At 38.5% G+C, this 19144-nt stretch overlaps 1 protein-coding gene across 2 annotated transcripts in view; it reads right to left on the bottom strand.

The window, feature by feature from the left end:
- Positions 1-489: 489 nt before the first annotated feature.
- Positions 490-19144, bottom strand: part of TMEM135 (transmembrane protein 135) — a 166416-nt gene continuing 147761 nt past the window's right edge. For both annotated transcript variants that reach the window (XM_042810212.1, XM_042810295.1), the window contains 9 exons: positions 18871-18912; positions 17113-17259; positions 14816-14885; positions 9977-10144; positions 7541-7604; positions 6724-6800; positions 4995-5093; positions 4284-4351; positions 490-2818 (listed from right to left, as the gene is read on the bottom strand). In XM_042810212.1, the coding sequence (XP_042666146.1) occupies positions 2686-2818; positions 4284-4351; positions 4995-5093; positions 6724-6800; positions 7541-7604; positions 9977-10144; positions 14816-14885; positions 17113-17259; positions 18871-18912 (868 nt within the window). In that variant the 3' untranslated portion in view covers positions 490-2685. The remainder of the gene's footprint in view (positions 2819-4283; positions 4352-4994; positions 5094-6723; positions 6801-7540; positions 7605-9976; positions 10145-14815; positions 14886-17112; positions 17260-18870; positions 18913-19144) is intronic.

The raw sequence follows: 19144 nt of genomic DNA, 5'->3' as shown, positions 1-19144 counted from the left end.
CACCTCTTGAGTGACTCTCCTCCAGAATTCCTCTGCAAAATCAACTTCTTCTGCAAGATGTTGGAGGTGACCAGACAGATATTCATCACATGATAAAAATAAATCAATCAATAGCTGTGCCCCACCAAGAGGGAAGGAACATTGCTGGTTCAGTCACAACCAGCCAACTACACAGCAGCTAACAGCTGGAGGCATGCAGCCCTTCTCCACCCCGAGGACGGGTTACGTGGTTTCCTCTGTTCAGAAAAGAAAGGTTAAACTGCGTCAATCATTTTTTCCAATCTTTCCCAATTAAGCATGAAAGTGCAGTGCTGAAGCTATCAGCTGAACTGGTTTTGCATTACCTCTTCACTTCCACTGTGTCAGGGCTTTGTTTTCTAAACATATAATATAAAGGCTTGGTCACATGCCCAGCATTCCTTAATCAGAGTACTCACCACTTCGCTTGTGATTTCAGTTAGCTTAACAACAACATAAAGAAAAAGTCACTTTTTTTCAAGCAGCAACTCTTTATTATTGGGAAAAACATTAGGACTTTTTTTTTTTTTCTTACATATATTTGATTTGAATAAAAATAATTTATTTTATTTCTTATATTACATGAAAATAAAACAAGGACTGAATTTTGGAAGCAAGAAAACTTAAGACAAAACTTTTAGCTGCTGAGATGTAGGACTTGGATTTTTATTTTTTTAAACTCAAATAGAGAAACAATCACAATTATCATTCCAGTGAAGAAAATTAATCCATTTATAAAATATTTTGAAGTTTGAGAACAGCATATAGTTATATATACTAGAAAGCATTCATAAGATAGAGTGTGAGTTCTAACATGTTACCTAAAATATATAACTTCTCAGATTTTACACGGTCAAATACTTTAGACCATATTCCAGTGGAAGAACACTACAAACCTATTACAATCCTTTTAAACTTCTTGTTGAATTAGGTTTTATTTCCTTCTGAGGAATTTTAAAATAATATTTCCAGCAGTAAAATATTGCTTATAAACTGGCGTGCAGAATTGTATTCACACTAACTCAGACAACTGCTGCTTTAAAGTAACAGTGATAGAGAATCACTGATACAACTTCTGCTGAAATGATGAAGAAGCTGAAAAGATGAAGAAGCTGATTTTGTGCTCAGACTGGTACAACTTGCCTGACATCTCTGTAAATTCAATAAAATGACTTTTTGTTCAGTAATATGAAATTAATGAGAATTATGCGTAATTCTGGGGTAGGATTACAGCGTTACGAGACAAAGGTTCTAATAATTAATCCAGTTCATATTATCTGACAAAGACTTTCAGCAGAAACATTGATTTCTTCTTCTTTTTTTCTTCTTAAAATACGTGCAACATAGTTTAGCTTTTACTCCCTGGCTTACCACATGTCTTTTCAGTTGAATGCAAACATAGTTCAACTTTCCATTAAGTTCTAGAGCAACAAACACCATTCACATGAATGGAGTCTAGGAAAGAAAAAGACAAAAAGGTAATTAGCATGTCAAGGTCCTGCTTTAGAACACAAATTAGTATATGTAGAAATACGTAGGATAAAAATGAGATGGAATTTGAATAGGTGTTTACTTGCATTGGGTTCAGTATCAGATTTAATGTAACTGTCATAGTTACGGCTGTGTGATGGGCAGTAGAAAGCCATTCTTCACCAAATATAAGGACAAAATACTATCAATATGATCATCAAAACAATGTAACCTCAGAGGTCAGCTCCCTTCGAAAGGCCACTGGAACTGCTGGCTGGCATGCTGCTTGACAAACAAGCCAATGCCATCTAAAGGGACAATGTTGAGGCCTTTAAAAATAAACATTTAATTTTAGTATATTTTGGAGGATTTTGTTTTGTTTTGTTCTCGGCTTTTTATTTTTGTAACTGCTGTTTCCAGTACCATCTCGGAGGCTGAAACATTTCATTCCTTCCCCTGCCTGTTTTGTCATTTTCCACTTGGCAAATGCAAACCACCACACCCTGCTGTTCCTTACGCACAAGTCGCTGGTGTTGCCTTTTTATTTTCCTTGTCTGTTTTCTGTATCGTCACTGGGATTTACAGCCCTGGAATGTGATTTCTGCACTAAAGCACTTTTTTTTCTTTCACTAAGGAATGCCTCACTTTGCAACCACAGCTCTGTAAAAATATTGTCCTTTTAAATAATGAGTGGGCAGTGGCTCTTTTGAGATAAAACAGCGATCAATTGCGAAAGCCAAGGAGACGTTTTCGCCAGACTGCAATAGGTTTAAGATCAGGTGAAATTCTGGACCTAACCCATGCCATACATTTTCCCTTCTAATTTCAAAATTAGTTTCGGTTTTACCAAGTATTCTACTGGTATGAATAAAATTTTTGAAATTATGATGCATATTTGAGTTTATGTATGTTTTACTTCTCTAAATATATTACTGATTTGTTTAATTCGTTCAGGAATCTACCATATTGTCAGCCAACTACAGTAACCCAGAAATAAGTTCTGTACGTGGAAGAGGCTTAATCACTAAGCCACACCTTCCTGCAAAGCTCCAGTACTTTTGATCGGTAAAAAGCATTTCTCATTGAAATAACACTGAAGTGGAGCCAAAGCCCTCCTCCATATACATTACTGTTAAGTTATTCAACTTTTCAGGACAAAACGCTGGTCACATTCAATGACAAGGTATACTATAATTTTCATGACAGCTCCAGAGGTAGCTCTGGTGGTACAACAGTGTATCTTGGGTCAAGCTTAGGTGTGAAATCCTTGAAGTTCCTGGATGCTTCAGTACCGAATACATCCAAAACTTTCCTGTTCATCAAAGCAAACCTGAGAAAGCACAGACATGAGAGAGTGAGCAGATCATTCATTTATTTATACAAAAAAAAAGCCAACCCACCAACATTTGACAGATCTGATGACTAGTGCTTTGTGTAATTACGCTTTATAAAACATGACTTGTGTAAAAGCAGAAAGGAGAGAACTCCTTTCTACTTTTAACTCCACCAAAAAAAGTCCAAACAAATACACTACAGTCTTTCCCACTGCAGCAGAGCAAGGTCTGGCCATGCCTAAGTCTGGATAACAATTTAATGGCTGTTATTTTCATCTCTTTACTCTTCAAAACCATTGAATGAATGACCTATAAAATGTCAAAATAAACTGCCTCTACAGAGAGTGTCAAAATTATTATTACAGACATCTGCTTTGGGTGAAGTAAATGAGCAGAATTACTATTCCCTCTTCTCTGTCAACTAAAACAATCTTAGGATTAGCACAAGAGAGAAAAATACAGCCAAAGCTGGACATCTGCACTGACATCATCTCCCACATCATGTTTGCACAGCCTCAGAGGTTGCCTGTGGATTGCTTCCAGGCATCCTCAGAGAGCTCCCCACAATGTCCAGCAGTGCTTTAAGTCACCTGATGTCCAGCTAACAGTGTGCTGTGTGCTGGGGTGTGTAGGTTCAACACGCCCCAGGGAATGATCTCTCTTCTATTTTTACAGTCTAGACAGAAGGAGAGCCTCCTCTCAGTGCTGCCCCTCAGTTAAGTAGGTCGTATCCAAAGGACTGACAGAAACTCCCAGTATTATCAAGACGTTACCTTTCATAGTCCCATTCATAAACTGCTCTTAGCACAGTTTTGATGCTTTGCTTCTGCCATATAGTGTGCCCACGTAATAATGCACACTTCACCAAACTGTATTTTTATAATTACACCAAAATCTATTTTAAAAGATAAGCATTTTAAGATACTGCAATGTAAATTCATGGTTAAAATCAGTGTAAATTATTCATTAGTTTTCAATGAAAAATATCCTTTTCCAACTGAAATAGATGTTCCATAAAACAACTATCAAATATTCAAAGTATCCTTAAGAAATACTCAGAAATTTTCTATCAATACTTTCAAACACACAGTAATATCAAGCTGTAAGTTACTGTAGTAAGTAATTTCATCCGCTTCTCTATTTGTTTACAGGATTCTTCATTTCCACTGAAACCTGAAAGCATTCCACCTTTCCAAGTGAAACTAAAGATAAAAAGCCCTCTGGTTACATTCTCATCTGCTGAAGAATCTTAACCAGATTTAAGTCTTTGCTCCTGTCATTAGACTAAACCAACAGTCAAAAGCATCAAGTGGACTGGAAGCTGCCTGAAAAGCAAAGTAAGTGCTCAGGAACTCAGCCCAAATGTACTGCTACAGCTATGCTGTTGACAGAGAATGACACAAAAGTTGAATGTGATCAATGGTATGTTTAAGAAAGCTGTAAAATACTCTGATTGCATACCTGCCCTTTGTTAGTCGTAAAAGGAATTTCCAGTATGAAGGTCTCAGGTTCTGAACTTCCATGACAGCCTACAAGGAGAATAATCTGTAAGAGCCAGTTGTGGCTGGACAGGGGAAGCCTGCTCTCATACATTATATTGCCAAATCCAGGAATCAATAAGGAAATGGAAAAGTGTAGAGTAATTTGGGTAACGCTGAAAAGGAGCTTTTATAGTTGATGCATCCAGAAAAGGGGCTGAAGATGAGGGTACATAATTGACTTGGAAGGGGGAAAAGAGGGTAACTACAGCTTGTTTCAAATGTAAAACTTCAACACTGCTAATTTTTGCAGATTCTTGCAAATGGGTAACTTCATTTCAAGTTAGCTGACAGGGAAAACCTCCAGTTAATTAAAAAGAAACATAAAATATTATGACATATTGTTCCCCTGCTTGAGTAATGGTCCTTCCACACACTTATGAAAGACCCTATGTTAAAGTGTTTTGAGATATTTTCCAAAGAATTTAGTGCTCTGTGTAACATAGTTATACACATATCAGAAATGTGAGTTGTAGAAATGATCTTCCCACAGTGACACTCAAAAATAGGTTGTAGGATCCACAACATCTTGCCAAATCACATCTTTGCACTGTATGCTGATGGTTCTCATTCCATTTGACATTTCTGTTAAACTAGAAGAACTTCATATTCTATCAGAAGACAACATACTTACTGCCTGAAAGCATATTGATGTAGAAATGGCATAGATGATGCTGTCTGCATGAGGAAAATAGGGAACCTTCCCTGCTTCAATGCCTTTGAAGTATATTGTCTATAAAAATAAACAGAATACTTGGAATGAAAAAAAAAAGCAAAGTCGCCTTTTACATTTGCTTTGTTTTACATTTTCAGAATATGCCAGCATTTCTAACTCATGCTGTTATATTTTCATACATGGCCACAAATGTGACACCAATTGAACTAGCTTACAGAAGTTATCCATGATCAACAGAATGAGTGGCCACAAACACATAGACCAGGACTTAGCAACAGCTGGGAGTGCTAAAAGAGCTGTATAGATCTTAGAAAGAGAAAAATAAAAGCAAAGCTTGCTAGGATAAATTCTGCAATTGAGAAAAGCAAAAGAATAATGCAGTAAGTATTCCAACAAAGTGAATATTCACTGTTCTTAAACAGCTTGAAATCACATACTTTTATTTCTGAGAAAACATGTAGAGTTTATTTTCCTGAGCACAGCTTGACCTTCCAAAGCAGCACACGCCTCTTTGGTCAGTTACCCTTGGCTTGCATAAGACGATAAAAGTAGTTCAAAAAAAAAAAGAGCACACAGCACTGCAGCCACAGTGTCTCAAAGTCCAGAGAAAACTATCAGCAATACAAGATACTATTGTTATGGTATTGTTGTTTTTTTCCTTTTCCAATTGATGTTCCAAAAGAATCAATACGGACAACTCAGAGTTGCTTTTATATAACCACTGTGTGAACTCCTTTCAGAAGCCTGATCTAGGATTAGGGGGAAAAAGCATAAGCAGAGCAGAACTTCTCTTTTTGTGTTTAATCTTATGTCTAAAAGAATAAAAAATTCCTTCTTTTTATATTCTGTAAACAAATTCAGCACAATTAATGGTGGTGGATAAATACTGGTAAGGAACGAGGCCCTTGATATTTGCAGAAGAAAGCTTTGTGATTTGGAGATGAAGCATAACAAGAGAATGCTGTCAAATTATTACAGTGGTGCTGCTGGAGAAACAACTGCGGCATTGTCCTGCTATTATGGAAAAGTCACAGTAAGAAATGAAAATGATTATACTTTGTTAGCAAAGTATAATCAACATTCAGAATTCTACAAACCTCCTTAATTCTTTCTTTCCTCCACTCCCGATTTTAACAACTTCATGGAAATAATTCAAATTAGTCAAATGGTAAATAGAACAAAGATCTCTGCAATGCCAGGAATTCAATCAGTTGAAGTATACTGACAAACAACTTCAGCTATAGACTAAAACCTAAGCTATTTTGAGTTATCTCACATATCTGAATGCCAAAATTATGGAACAAAGGCAGGAAGTTGAGCCGTAGCTCTTGGCAATAAATCTGCAATTAAAGGCTAGTTCTGATTTATGTTTCTAGCAGAAGAGACAAAATCCACATTCTTGGAACTTTCAGATTTTAAAATGTGCAAAAGCTACAAAGCAAAGAACTACAAAGAAAGCAGATGAACAAAAATTGTGGCAAATGTACACGAAGAGCAGTGGATAAAGAACATTTAAAATGAAACATGAGAAGGAAATGAGACCACAGAATGGCACTGCCTCTTGGTACACACCTAGGAAAACACAGCCTCCATACTCAATTCTGGATTACGCTGGAATATTCTGACAAAGCCTATGAAGCTCAATGAAGCTGAAATAAAGAGCTCTGTTATGACGACAGCATCTTACCTCTACTAGTTTGGATGCCAGATACATAGAGATAGTAGTACTTTTGTAGAACATCATAGAAATTCCAGCTAGACACCCTGCAACAGTTAGAAAAGAAGCATTAGTGTGATTTACTGTTGCAATCATACTACATCAGCTCAACAGATTATGCTTTCTATTGCTAAAAAATAATAATAATAGAAAAATCAGTGACGTTCTGGTGCTGCCCATCAAAATATGGTTTGTGCCAGTAAAAAAGCAACAACAAAAACCCTGAAATACAGTTGTCATTCAATCATCAGGCGCACAGGCTCAAATCTCCTCCTCCATCCCACAAACAAGAGAGACCTCTGAGGATCTACAAGGTAGATACACCTATTGGTGCATAAATAAGAGGGAAGGTCCTCCAACACTACACAGATTTCACTGGAAAAGGGTGCTTCTTTGGATCCAGCGGAGCCCATCCTTTCAAATGTGTATTCCATCACATATGGAGGAGGCAGTATTGAAACCTCACATCAAAACACTTGGAAAATAAAGGCTAAATTTACATCTGTGCATACAATAATTTATTGACCAAGAAGCTGAACATAATAAACAGAAAGTGTTTGACTGAATCTACCTTACAATTTTAATGCAAGCCTATATTTGAAAACACTTCAAACATGACTGCGTGTTTTTGTATTTCAAACACTACTGATACAACATTAATGTATACAGTCCCACTTTTATCATTGAACTCTGGAAAGGGAATGGGAGATAGACATTCAACTGTGAGCAAGACAAATACTTGCAAAAGCCCAGCAGAGCCCATGCAGCTTTCTTACAGTGGACTCACCAGCTACAAGCGCGTGAAGCTCATCATCTAGGTTCCGTACCCAGCGCAGGAAGCAGCTTGTACCCTGCAGGTGAACAGACAGCAGGATGAGCCCCAGGCATTCTCCTTTGGGATGCACAGACTGGAGATATTCTGCTATAAATTAGTAATACAACACATAGCATGGATTAAGAGTATGGTGTCCTAATACCCATAATCCACACCACTTTTTAGTTGTTTTAGTGTTTCAGTTGTTCAGTGTTACTGTTTCATTCAGAATCGCAGAGCAGAGCAATAGTTTGAATACCAATCTAATTCATGTGCGTAAAGTAAAGCTAATTTTGAACTGAGCACCTTCCTTTGCTGTAGTTGTCTTGACTCTTTCCCATGAGAAGTCCATAATATCCTCTGTATTTTTTTTTTTAACATTTTGGGAAATCCATACTTTGCTGCCAAATTTTATCCCTGGCAAATCTATTTGCTTCCAAATGGCTCGAGACTTGACTGTAAGGCCAGATCCAGTGCTGATGGCTCTGGGACAACAGGACACAGTTCTGTATGATAGCCTGCTGATGTCTAATTTGAGATGAATGTCAGCCTCTTCACCCATCTAACATGTGCTTTTCATGGAACCAAGGAATAATTCATTTTGAAAGAGACCTTTGGAGATCATCTAGTCCACTGTCCAGATCTAATTAAAGCAAGTTGCTCAGGAACTCATCATCCAATTAAGTTCTGAGCGTCTCCAAACATGGAGACCATACAGCCTCACCAGGCAATCTTTTAAAATTTCCTTATGTCTCATCAGAATCTCATGCATTTCATCTTATGTCCATCTCTTTTTATCCTGTTACTGCACAACTCCAAACGCAGTGTGTCTCTGTCTTCTCTGCACCCTCCATGAGGTGTAAATAGCAGTAAGATGTCCCATGAGCCATTTTTTTATCCAGATTAAGACCCAGTTTTCCCAGTCTCTCACATCAGATGACCCCATCCTCAAATCATCTTGGTGGCCCTCAGGTGAATTCACTGTGTTATTTCAAAGTCTTGAAAAAACACTGAAATGAAAAAAATTCAGAAGAAAATGTCTACACTGTTCCAAAATTGAATTATGACAGTCAACTTTACTAATCAAACTTGTAATCTAATTTAAAAAGGGAAATGAGGTTGACACAGCTGATTTATTTTCTATAAAATCATGTTTGCTGGCAATAATTTATAGAAAGGGGGACACAAAATATTAACAGCTACTGCAGCTCTACAAAGGCATTTCAATCTGCCCTCAGGTTCAAAATGCATGAGGATCCAATCTTTTGCAGTGATTAGGATCTCTACAGCCCTATGTGTTTATCTGAAACTGTAAGAAAAACGTAATGCAATCCAAATCAATATAAATTATGGAATGCAAGCAGTAACAGAAAGCACCTACTTAATAAATAACAAATAAAGGTCAGATTGTGTCAGTCTCATGAAACGAATACTCATAGAACCAAACTAACTTTGTAGTTGGAGGTTTTAAAATAAGTGAAAATCACTTCAACTTTCGTAATTTAAATGCTTTTATTCCCCAAAGGCACTTTTAGTAAAATTGGAGTAAAAATCTGATTTTCAGATAGTCTGAATAGCCCATTTGCACTTTGCCATTACAATTTTAAATCTTAAAAATTCTGGTGTCTCAATCCAATGGCAATTCAAGTAAGATTCTGTTTTGCTTACAAGTAAGGCTTGGTTTTCATTTAATTTCCAGTTAGTAATGTTGACCATGAATAACATGGAATTGTCTTAACTTCAGAGAGCGAGTAAAGTGGCAGTTGAAAAATTGCACATGTGATTAACAACATAAAGGTGCAAAAACAACTTCAGAAGCATGTTTTGTCACAACCTCTCCCTTGGCTTGTTCACATCCTGCTTGACATGAATGCACATAAATCAATTAACTTCGCCAATGCTGAATGAATATATATCAGTTCACAGTCTGTCATCTAACGGTGCAGAGGGGTTGATTTCCAAGTGCCTCTTTAGCTGTGCATGATATATGTTGTGCAAGCTCCTTCTACTCAGCATCAAGTAAGGGTTCCATATATTTGAGCCAAAAAATCTGCAAATGGCTTCTCTTTGGCAGCAATGCTGCTACTGCAGTCACTGCACTACAGTGTGTTTCCACAACACAAAGTCCCTTTGGAATCTGAATTCACTTTTTCTGAAGTACCTCCAATCTCATGATATCAATACCAAGCTGCAAAATCTATCCGGTTTATTCAGAAGCGACACACACATAAAAAACAAAAACCAGAATGAATGAAGACTAATTTGCTGTTTACAATTTGATGACCAGAAAACTAGAATTGCCAGTGCCGTTCTGTAGAAACCAGTGCCAGTTAGTAAAGTATCTCCCTGATATTCTGAGAAGCAAAATAGAACACATGGCAATTGTCACTCTACATGTTTTAAGCTTACTTTGTATATACTGACAAAAGATCCCAGAAAAGCTCCAAGCTGGAAATTTTCCTTGTTGTAGAAGAGTGAAAGTAGCCGGGATGGCTTTGTAAACAGATGCCGGAAGGTAGATGGGATCCGAAGGCAGCACTGGATCAGGTAACCAATGCTAAACATCCTAATGAAACCCTAGAGGAAATGGGAAGAAATCACAACTTCAGAAGAAGGAAAACCAAGAATGTCTACAGAAGTACTTTTTTTTTTGACATTGAGCAGTTTAAAACTCATTCTGTGTATACTACATAAAATGCATTCCCATCTTCAATTTTGTTTTCATGATTCCCTAGCAACAAAAGCAATAAAGTAATAAACAAGTGACTCTCTTTTAATTTCTATGAATACCTCAAAGGCCTCAAAAGGCAAAATCTATTTGTCTTCTGCTCTAAAATTCTGTCCCTTCAAATAATCCTGGTGGTTTCCTTTCCATGTTACTGACTGGCTTTTAACCACAAATGGATACACAGAGGAAAGTAATGGGAAAACAGCACTTCTACACTCAGATATCTTGAGAATGCACTAAAGCAGTAAAAAGTCCACACAAAATAAATTTCAGAAAGTGGGAGAATTAGAATCTGACCCCAATGGCTTGGCACAAGCTCATGTACTTTTCCTCAACCAAACCGGAGCCTCAGTGAGCTCTGCAGTAAGATCAAGGCCAAACCTGGACAGGAAATTTTGTACAGAGCTATTGCAAAAGAATAATGTCAGCTCAAATTATTTTTTCTTGCTGTTTCACCTTAGACATAGATCTGCTATTTTATATCACAAATCTATGCTATTTCTCTACAAATCCTTTTCCCCCATCTCTTGTAACTTCCTCCCATGCTTTCTACCATCATTTTTACCCGATGGCTGAACTTCTACGAGAGTTTTGAATAAAATTTATCCGTTGTTTGGTTGGTGGATACCTCATCTGAAAATTATAAGAATGCTGTGCACTCATCATTCGCAAATCAGGCAGCACACAATGCTCATAATTTCTGCAGCCCATTTTTTGGATGGCTGAGATAACCCCAGAGACAGTTATAACCAGAAGAAACTTGGATTGAGCAACCTTTCCAGCTCAGAAACTCAAAACATCTTTGCCTCCTGCAGAACTTTCTAATGCATCATCAAGCTCATAAAACTTTATTCTGGTTAAACATTCAGCAGTAAACTTCTTGAAACAATTACTCTCACTGAGCTGCTACTCAAAAAGTGGTTTACAGGAATCGAGTGAAAGAAACTATTTTGTGTCATCCAGTGGATCCAATAACCACACATGAAAATTTTCCATTTCTTCCTCTGCTACTTTTAAAGGTGTGTAAATTGTACTGTGCTACCAACCCAGTGTTTTGCAGTCCTATAATGAAAATGCCTACTGAAAGGTATGTACAGCAGGCAGAGTTTTAAGTGCATTGTGAATTTTGTATCGTTAAAATGTCAAAATTAAGATGGACATAAATTCATACCATCAACAAAGTACTCTTCTGTAAAGTACACAGCCCTTGTCCTCTAGCACAAAAAAATGTTTACAATACCAGGTACCATTATATAAAAAGAAAGTTCTAAAAATACCAGTTATGATCAAAGCCCTAACAAGAGAACACACAACAATCAGGTAAGAATTTTTTCCCAGCTGTAGGAAAGACCATTCAGGCAGGGAAAAGAACAGTGTGTTAAGAGACACCTCAGTGCCAGCTGGCAGTCAATGATATTTGCCATTTTATGAGTAGTGCTGAGCTTCAGCATTAAGGCTTAGTTTTGATGCACAAGAAAGCATCATACATAGTGCACAAACTCTTTCTGTTTAGCTGATTAAATCACAGCACATATTTACAGGTGTTTTCCAGAGTCACAGAAGTATTACATTTTAGACTAATGCATAGTATTGCTACTTTTCCCTAAAAAGACCTCATACGATAGAGGTAGAAAACAGTAAAGTATTTGCAGGAAACCATGATAAACTTAAATGAGAGAAGTAAACTCTGCTACAAGCCATTTCTCCACAGCAATTTAAAGTTGTGACTGAGGTCAGTTAGATGTAGCAGTACAGTGAAACTTCTGGAGTCCTCAATTCAGGAAACAGGTTGAGACAAGGACCACAAAGACCATCAGGGCTGGAGCATCTCTCCTGTGAAGAGAGACTGGGGGAGCTGGGCATGCTCAGCCTGGAGAAGTGAAGGCTTGGAGAAATAACTGTGCCTTCCATTAACTGAAGGGAGCTTATAAGTAGGAGGGAGGGTGACTTCCCTTTTCACAACGGCTGACAGCAATAGTACAAAGTGAAACAATTTAAGAGGGAAGATTTAGGTTAGTTGTTAAGAGGAAATTCTTTACTCAGAGAGTGGTGAGACCCTGGCACAGCTGCCCAGAGAGCTGTGGTGGTGCTGGAGGTGCTCAAGGCCAGGTTGGGCAGCCTGAGCTGATGGGGCCAACCAGCCCACAGCAGGGGTTGGAACTGGGTTCCTTCCAACTCAAGTTGGAAGTTTAGGTTCCTTCCAACTCAAGCCATTCTGTGATTCTATGATCAAAGATCTTGTGTGAGCCACCTGTTTTCATCAGCAGCACTGACAGAGATCAGACAACAAGACCACTGCTTTAGGCTAAGGCTTCCTCGCTGTGATCAACAGGAGTCACACAGAAAAATGTTGTTCAGCTGTCTCCAGTAGCCTGCCACACTCTTCAAGCATTTACAAAAGCTTGTCCTTGTCTGTTGTTACCAGCCTGCCAGTGTTGCTTACTATAGAGGGGTCACCCTCCTGGACATTCTTTTTCCAGTTGATGTACCCATAGAGGAATTTCTCATCCTTCTTTGTGCCCCTTCCCAAGTCCAGTTTCAGTTGGGCCTTCCTGACTCTATCCCTGCACAGCCTAGCAGCAGCCCTTTATACTCATCCCAGGTTACCCATCCTTGCTTCCATGCCTGTGTATTTTCTTCTTGTTCTTCAGTTTGATGACCTGCAGGTCTTGGGTCAGCCATGCTGCTCTCTTGCCTTAAAATTACCTCTCTTTATACTCATGAAATCACAAACAAAACAAATTTTCCACTAGATTCAGTTTTTCACAGAGAAAAGGGTGTCAATTCTATAAGTAGTACTCTAATAGAAATCTCTTCTTTTGCTCTAGCTGTGCTTCTAAAATAAAATAAGGTTATGAGGATACTTACGGATGTATACTCAGATACTGCTAACATGCAGCACAGAATGCGTAAGGATTTTGTCTGAGATTACTAAACTGCTTAAGAATTTGGAAACATTAATTAAAAAAAACTCAGAAAGTCTGGTTTAGCAGCAGTTAAAAGCTAATTACTGTAAATATGCATATGTAATGAAAACCAGTGCTTTATGTAAAAGTGAAGCATGCTGAAGTTAGCAAGGCATCCTTTAAAACAGATGCACAGTAGGAGATGTTACATCAGCAGACATCTGGAAATGCAACCAGACCAACCCATAACATCACTTGTGTTGTTTTGAATATAAACTTCACTGTAGTGTTGGACATTCATGCTGTGGGCCAGACACTGATGTCTCTGGGGAAAACAGAGTACCCAAAGGATGCTGACCAATTCAAGCTCTTAGGAGATGGGGGACAGAAGTATCCAGGAGACCTTGAATAGCAAACTGGGCAAGGCACTGAACACATAAAGCGAGGAAAGTCTGTCCCCAAGATGTTACACCCTAAAGAAAAGGCACAGCCCATGAATGAGATCACATGTGGACTGAGACAGTGGTAAGTGGTTGAGAACAAAAATCTAATTTGAGCAGCAAAGTATCACAAACCTATCCAACTACCAAACCTGCAGCACTTCACAGATACCGCTGTCATACAAGCGGGAACCAAAAGACCTTAGGAAAGTGGGCATTATTTGGATGTGTGTGCATGTGATACCGACTTACCATGCTGGCTGTATGTGGGTGCCACCAACAGGAAATGTGTTACAAATTTCTAGCTTGTATAGTAAATTATTAAGCAAAAAATGTATGGAGGTAATCCACTGCCTTCTGATTCCTGTCCCTGAGCAAGACCATTTTATACTGAAGCTCTGATAAATTTACTACTACCCTGTGGGCCAGAAGAAAAGATAAAATGCCACATCATTCAACATGGGCAAATTCTAACAAATTTGGTAAAAGTAAGCAGAACGCATCGGAAGCAACTGAAAACACTCAAATCATTTTCTGCATCTGCATAAATAAAAATGAGTAGATTTATTAAGTGATCAAAATCTTTTGGAGTCTTACCAGCTCCTAAAAAAAGGCACAGCAGGTGGTACCACCTGCGCCAAGCCAACGCCAGCCAGAACAGCCTCCCCTGCACAGCACTCCTCTAAAGGAGGACGAATTCTGCCACTGGGCATGGCCAGCTCTTCCTGTGCACAGCAACTGGGAGCAATCTCTCATTACTCTGAGCCATTAAAATAAATGAACAGGGGACTGAGCCCAGAGCCAGCCTCGTGTGCCAAACACCACAGCTGTATGCATGGTGCTGCCGAAGCAGCACATTCCAGGTGCTTTATTTAGGGTGGAGTCACAAATGGGCTCAGCCGCGGAGTGCATCACATAGTTCAGTTCCTCGCTCGCCACTCCATTTTTCCCACACATTCTGTGTTATTCATTCACTTCAGCTAATCTGTGAGATGAGAAAACTTTAACCTCTGCCCCATCCAAAATTGAGAAAACGTGTTTTCAGGCTAGTCACATTTTCAATAGAGAAAGAACAAGTAACAGGCTCCTTTTTCATTTCCGAAGTATATGCTTTTTCCAACCAAAGAATTTTACCCCATCTTTGCCAGTTTGTCAATCTAACTTCTGCACTTACTTTAATACAATATGAGATGCAATTATCTTCATAGTGTTTACAGCATCTATGCCTTGGGCCATGTTTGCACCTGCAAAAAGCACAATGAAACACGTATTAACCTGTAGCTGTTTTCAGTATGATCAATGGGAGACTTCATAAATTTTTCTTGCCTAAAAATACATAAAGTGTTATTTTCCCACCATTGAAGGGCACTGTGAGCTTTTATGATGCCATAAAAAGGCTATAAAAAGAAACAATACTTTAGTTGTACAGCAAAAGTGTCTGCAGATTTATTTTGATCCAACCTCTTTTCTTGCCATGCTACATCTATAATACAAAATTAAGCAACACACTTTCTGCTGTGGGCAACAGGGAGCAGCTATGAGACAGAATTCTAGGGTTCTTTCCAGTCTGCCTGTATATTTCACCAATTATCTGTGGCCTTACACAGAATCATAGAATCATTTGAGCTGGAAGTGATCTTTAAAGGACATCTAGTCCAACTCCCTGCAAAGAGCAGAGACACCTACAGCTCCATCAGGTGCTCAGAGCCCCATCCAGCCTGACCTCGAGTGTCTCCAGGGACAGGGCTTCCATCATCCCCGGGCAACTTGTGCCAGTGCCTCCCATTTCACCTTGTCGTATCTTTCATAGCACTGTAAAGTTCATTGGAAAGAAATGCAGGCAATGCACAGAGTTATCCCATGAGACATTTTCCAATTACAAGCATTTCACTTCTGGGCTAATTCACCTACTCTGTAGGTTGTTTTGTGGCTCTGACTTCGAACTGCAAATTTGACCTTCAGTGTATAAGAAAGATTGGCTTGGGATGGTGGGATTCCCAGACTGTGCAGTTGTTAGTCCTGCATAATGTAGAATTATAAAGAAGTAATGTCATACCATGTTTGAGTGTTACATTTTGCTATAGCCAAGTATTTAGGTTTTAATATAAAATAAATTACACAATTTATATACTGTGCCAAATATCTTGGAAGTTTTGAATCACGTACTATAAAGTCTAATGGCCATAAATCATCTGTGAGGTCAGTTTATGTAGCAAAAATTGTAATGAGAATGTGATCAGGTTACGGGCATTTAGACTCAATTACATTGAAAAGAACCATATGGAAGAGAAAGCTGTGAGAGCATTAGGGCTGAAAACTGGAAGCTTTCTGAATGTCTGAGTAGGGAGATTCAAAACCTTAAAGAAAAAATACTCTTCTCCACACACAGTCCCTTGATCCCAGTACTTAGTGAACAGCAGAAGAGCTATGAACTAAATGAATAAGGAGTATTTAAGACAAAACAGATATAAACAACTCAGCTAGAGGAATCTGCACACAGCTCACTGCTTCTTCTCTTGTAGGTCTTTTTTTTTTTTTAACTAATACAATCTTGTCTGAAAAGGCATTGCTGATTTTCCCCATATTTTTCAATTCAAAGACATAAAGAAATCATGGGAATTCTCCCTGTAATACAGGCCAGTTCACATGTGCTCATTAGCTGAGCAAATAAGCTAAGCCACTACACACTGTCCTTCACAGACTTGTTTCTTTCCTGTGTAAGAGTAGGTAGAGTCTGGTCGTAGAACTGAAGAACTCCTGAAGAAGTCAGTGGAAGTGAAATCACAGGTGTGATATGGTCAGATGTCCTCTCAATTTGTTATTCCATTCTCTTTACAAAAGCTTAAAAAGCCATCCCATATCACCTCTTTACGGTTACTCTAAAGGTCAGCAAATTGCATTCTGCAGACAGGGACAGAACGTGTCTTAGCTAATCCACCTATTCGTGTCAGGTTCATGTAAAGAACAGCTTTAGATTCACTTTGCTTGGGACTTTCCTGACATGGAAGTGCTACAAATTCTGTTCTTAGAATACAGGGATGTGGGTCCCCCCCCAAAAAAATGACATGATGGTAACTTAAGTAGACCTAAATAAGGAGAGCTGCTGTGCACTTTTCCTTCTTTAATATCACTACCAGCACTGCTGAAACCATGCCATGGGCCAGTGCTGCAGAAAAAGCAAACTGCACTCTACCATGCAGAACTGGTTGAACTTACGCTGCCTTGTTACACAGCTGCACACTGCAAGCTATTTTGAATCCCTGCTATGACAAACAGGTCTTAAATTTTGTTTTTCTTAGGGTTCATAACTTGTTCCTATTAATTATCCAGTAAAAAAGAATTGCAAAACATTTAAATGCAAAGCAAAAGAATCATTAAACATTGTCAGATGCACTCTATCTAAACATTAAAACAAGCTGAGTAGGAATGATTCATTTTGTTTTGTTACTCTTTTACTTTCTTTTGACTCACACTTTGTCCATCAGCTTTTTTGTTAGAGCCAACAAGTTCATTCGCTGTGATATTTTTTCACAGGGCTTCATTTTTCTCTCTGTTTTTGAAAATGCTGCTTCAGGTGAAAATGAATGAGTAGGGATTTCTTCTTTCCCTACAATGAATCTGGAAAACAAACAAACAAACAAACAAACAGAACAGTTGCATAAATAACTCAAAGATATACAAAGTCTCTGAAGTCTCTAAAACAAAGTCTCTAAAAGTCCGTAAGACAAACTTGAAGTTATCCACAGGTCTGCAAAAACAGACAGGTGCCACACTTGTACCTCCTTGGAAAAGACTCATCCACCAACACAAACTTCAGACGACAGCCAAAAGCGATGTCAGGATTTTTTTTAAAACCAGGCACAAAAACATTACAGGGGAAGTCCACCTCTCATAAGAAAGAAAAACATCAAATAAGAAAATGAAACTATGCGTGAAATGTCTCGGTTATCTCCAGCAAACTGAGTTACAAAAAGGTTGATAACTACTGAGATGTTTTTATAAATTTGGTATAACATTTTGTAAAATCTTCAAATTGTTGTGCTCTCACCAAGAGCATCAATTTTGTTGTGCTCAGCTTCATCTTCAGTTCTCCTATGCCCAGAATTTCACTCTATCAACAAAATCGGTTCATCCCAGGTGTAGAGTTACTGGGTATCAAGGGCAAAGGAGGTCACAATGGCAAAATGCACTGTTTCCTAACACTTAGCACTGTAATCCAAGTCAGTAATCCTCTGGCAGTATTCTTGAGGGTGGCGAAGGTATAAATCTTTGACATTTGTTTTATGACAGAACCTCCTAGAAAACTGATAATTTCAGAAAGCACTGATGGTCATCACAGGATTGTTTCGTGTCCAGATTTCTAGAGTACAGATTTCATTATCATAGAATTATTAAGGTTGGAAAAGACCATTAAGATCATCTAGTTGAACAATCAACCCATCCCCACCATGCCCACTAACCATGGCCATCAGTGCCACATCTACATGTTTCATGAGCACCTCCAGCAACGGTGACTTATTTAACTGCCTAACTATGGTTGCAAATTCTATAAAATATTTTCCACCACCAGCGGCAGCTCCGCTTTCTTTGACATTGGCTTCAGTTCTTCTCTTCACCTGTGAGCTGGTACTGACCATGGGCTGTTGTAGTGGTAACTACGTAGCAGAGTATTTAAGGTAGTGATAAGAAAAATGTCTCTTCTGCCAGAAGGCACAATGGCTGGAGAACTCCGTATAAAATGTGGGGGTGAGACCAAAGAGTTCCACAGTAAAGTAAACTCTAGGAAAGTCAATATTACCAAGGCAGATACAAAGTTTAGTAGCATAGGATATGCCAGAAGTCCATGCTTTATTTGGTCGCTGGTCACAGAACTACACAGAAAATAAATTCCAGGTCAAAACACTGCAGCCCTTTCCTTCCAGGAGAATAAGGTGAATCACGAATCCCAGGTTTATATAGAAAAAAGATTAACATGCCTTCAAAAACATACACAAGCATGAGTCTTCATTTCCTTCCTATGATTCAAAACATGAAAAGTTTCCTCTCTTACCAGCATACTGTGCATTCAAACATGCTGGTTTCTCCCCCCCTCCCCCCAATCATAAAATTATATAACAGCATGCTTTTTCTTAGGAGAACTCATTCCATGCAATGAAGCTCCTTCTGTGCACAATTCCTCAAAATCTTCTCTTCAAGCTATGTACTCAAAGAAATATTCTCCTTACTTACTTCAGTGCAGAGTATGTAAATCCCTTCAAGCCATCTTTGCACCTGAAACATAAAAACAACAATCTTTGTTATAAAGGACCGCTTGCAGCAAAGACTTGTAGGTTGTGTACAATTTAGAAGGGCTGTGGATGAACACCAGTTTCTCATTAACAGAAAACAGCAAGTCTGTAACAAGTCTGTGGCTTATCCCAATCTCACAGCTGTCACCACAGCCTTGGAATGCCTTAGAAACAAAGGGTAAAGCATATAAACGTCACTGCTTCTCTGTTTTATC

Source organism: Centrocercus urophasianus, unplaced genomic scaffold, assembly GCF_019232065.1.
Source record: "Centrocercus urophasianus isolate 14NV4802_14NV808 unplaced genomic scaffold, USGS_Curo_1.0 seq_1, whole genome shotgun sequence".
NCBI lineage: Eukaryota > Metazoa > Chordata > Aves > Galliformes > Phasianidae > Centrocercus > Centrocercus urophasianus.
The sequence above is the reverse complement of the archived record's forward strand: the minus strand, read 5'-3'. Positions and strand labels throughout refer to the sequence as shown.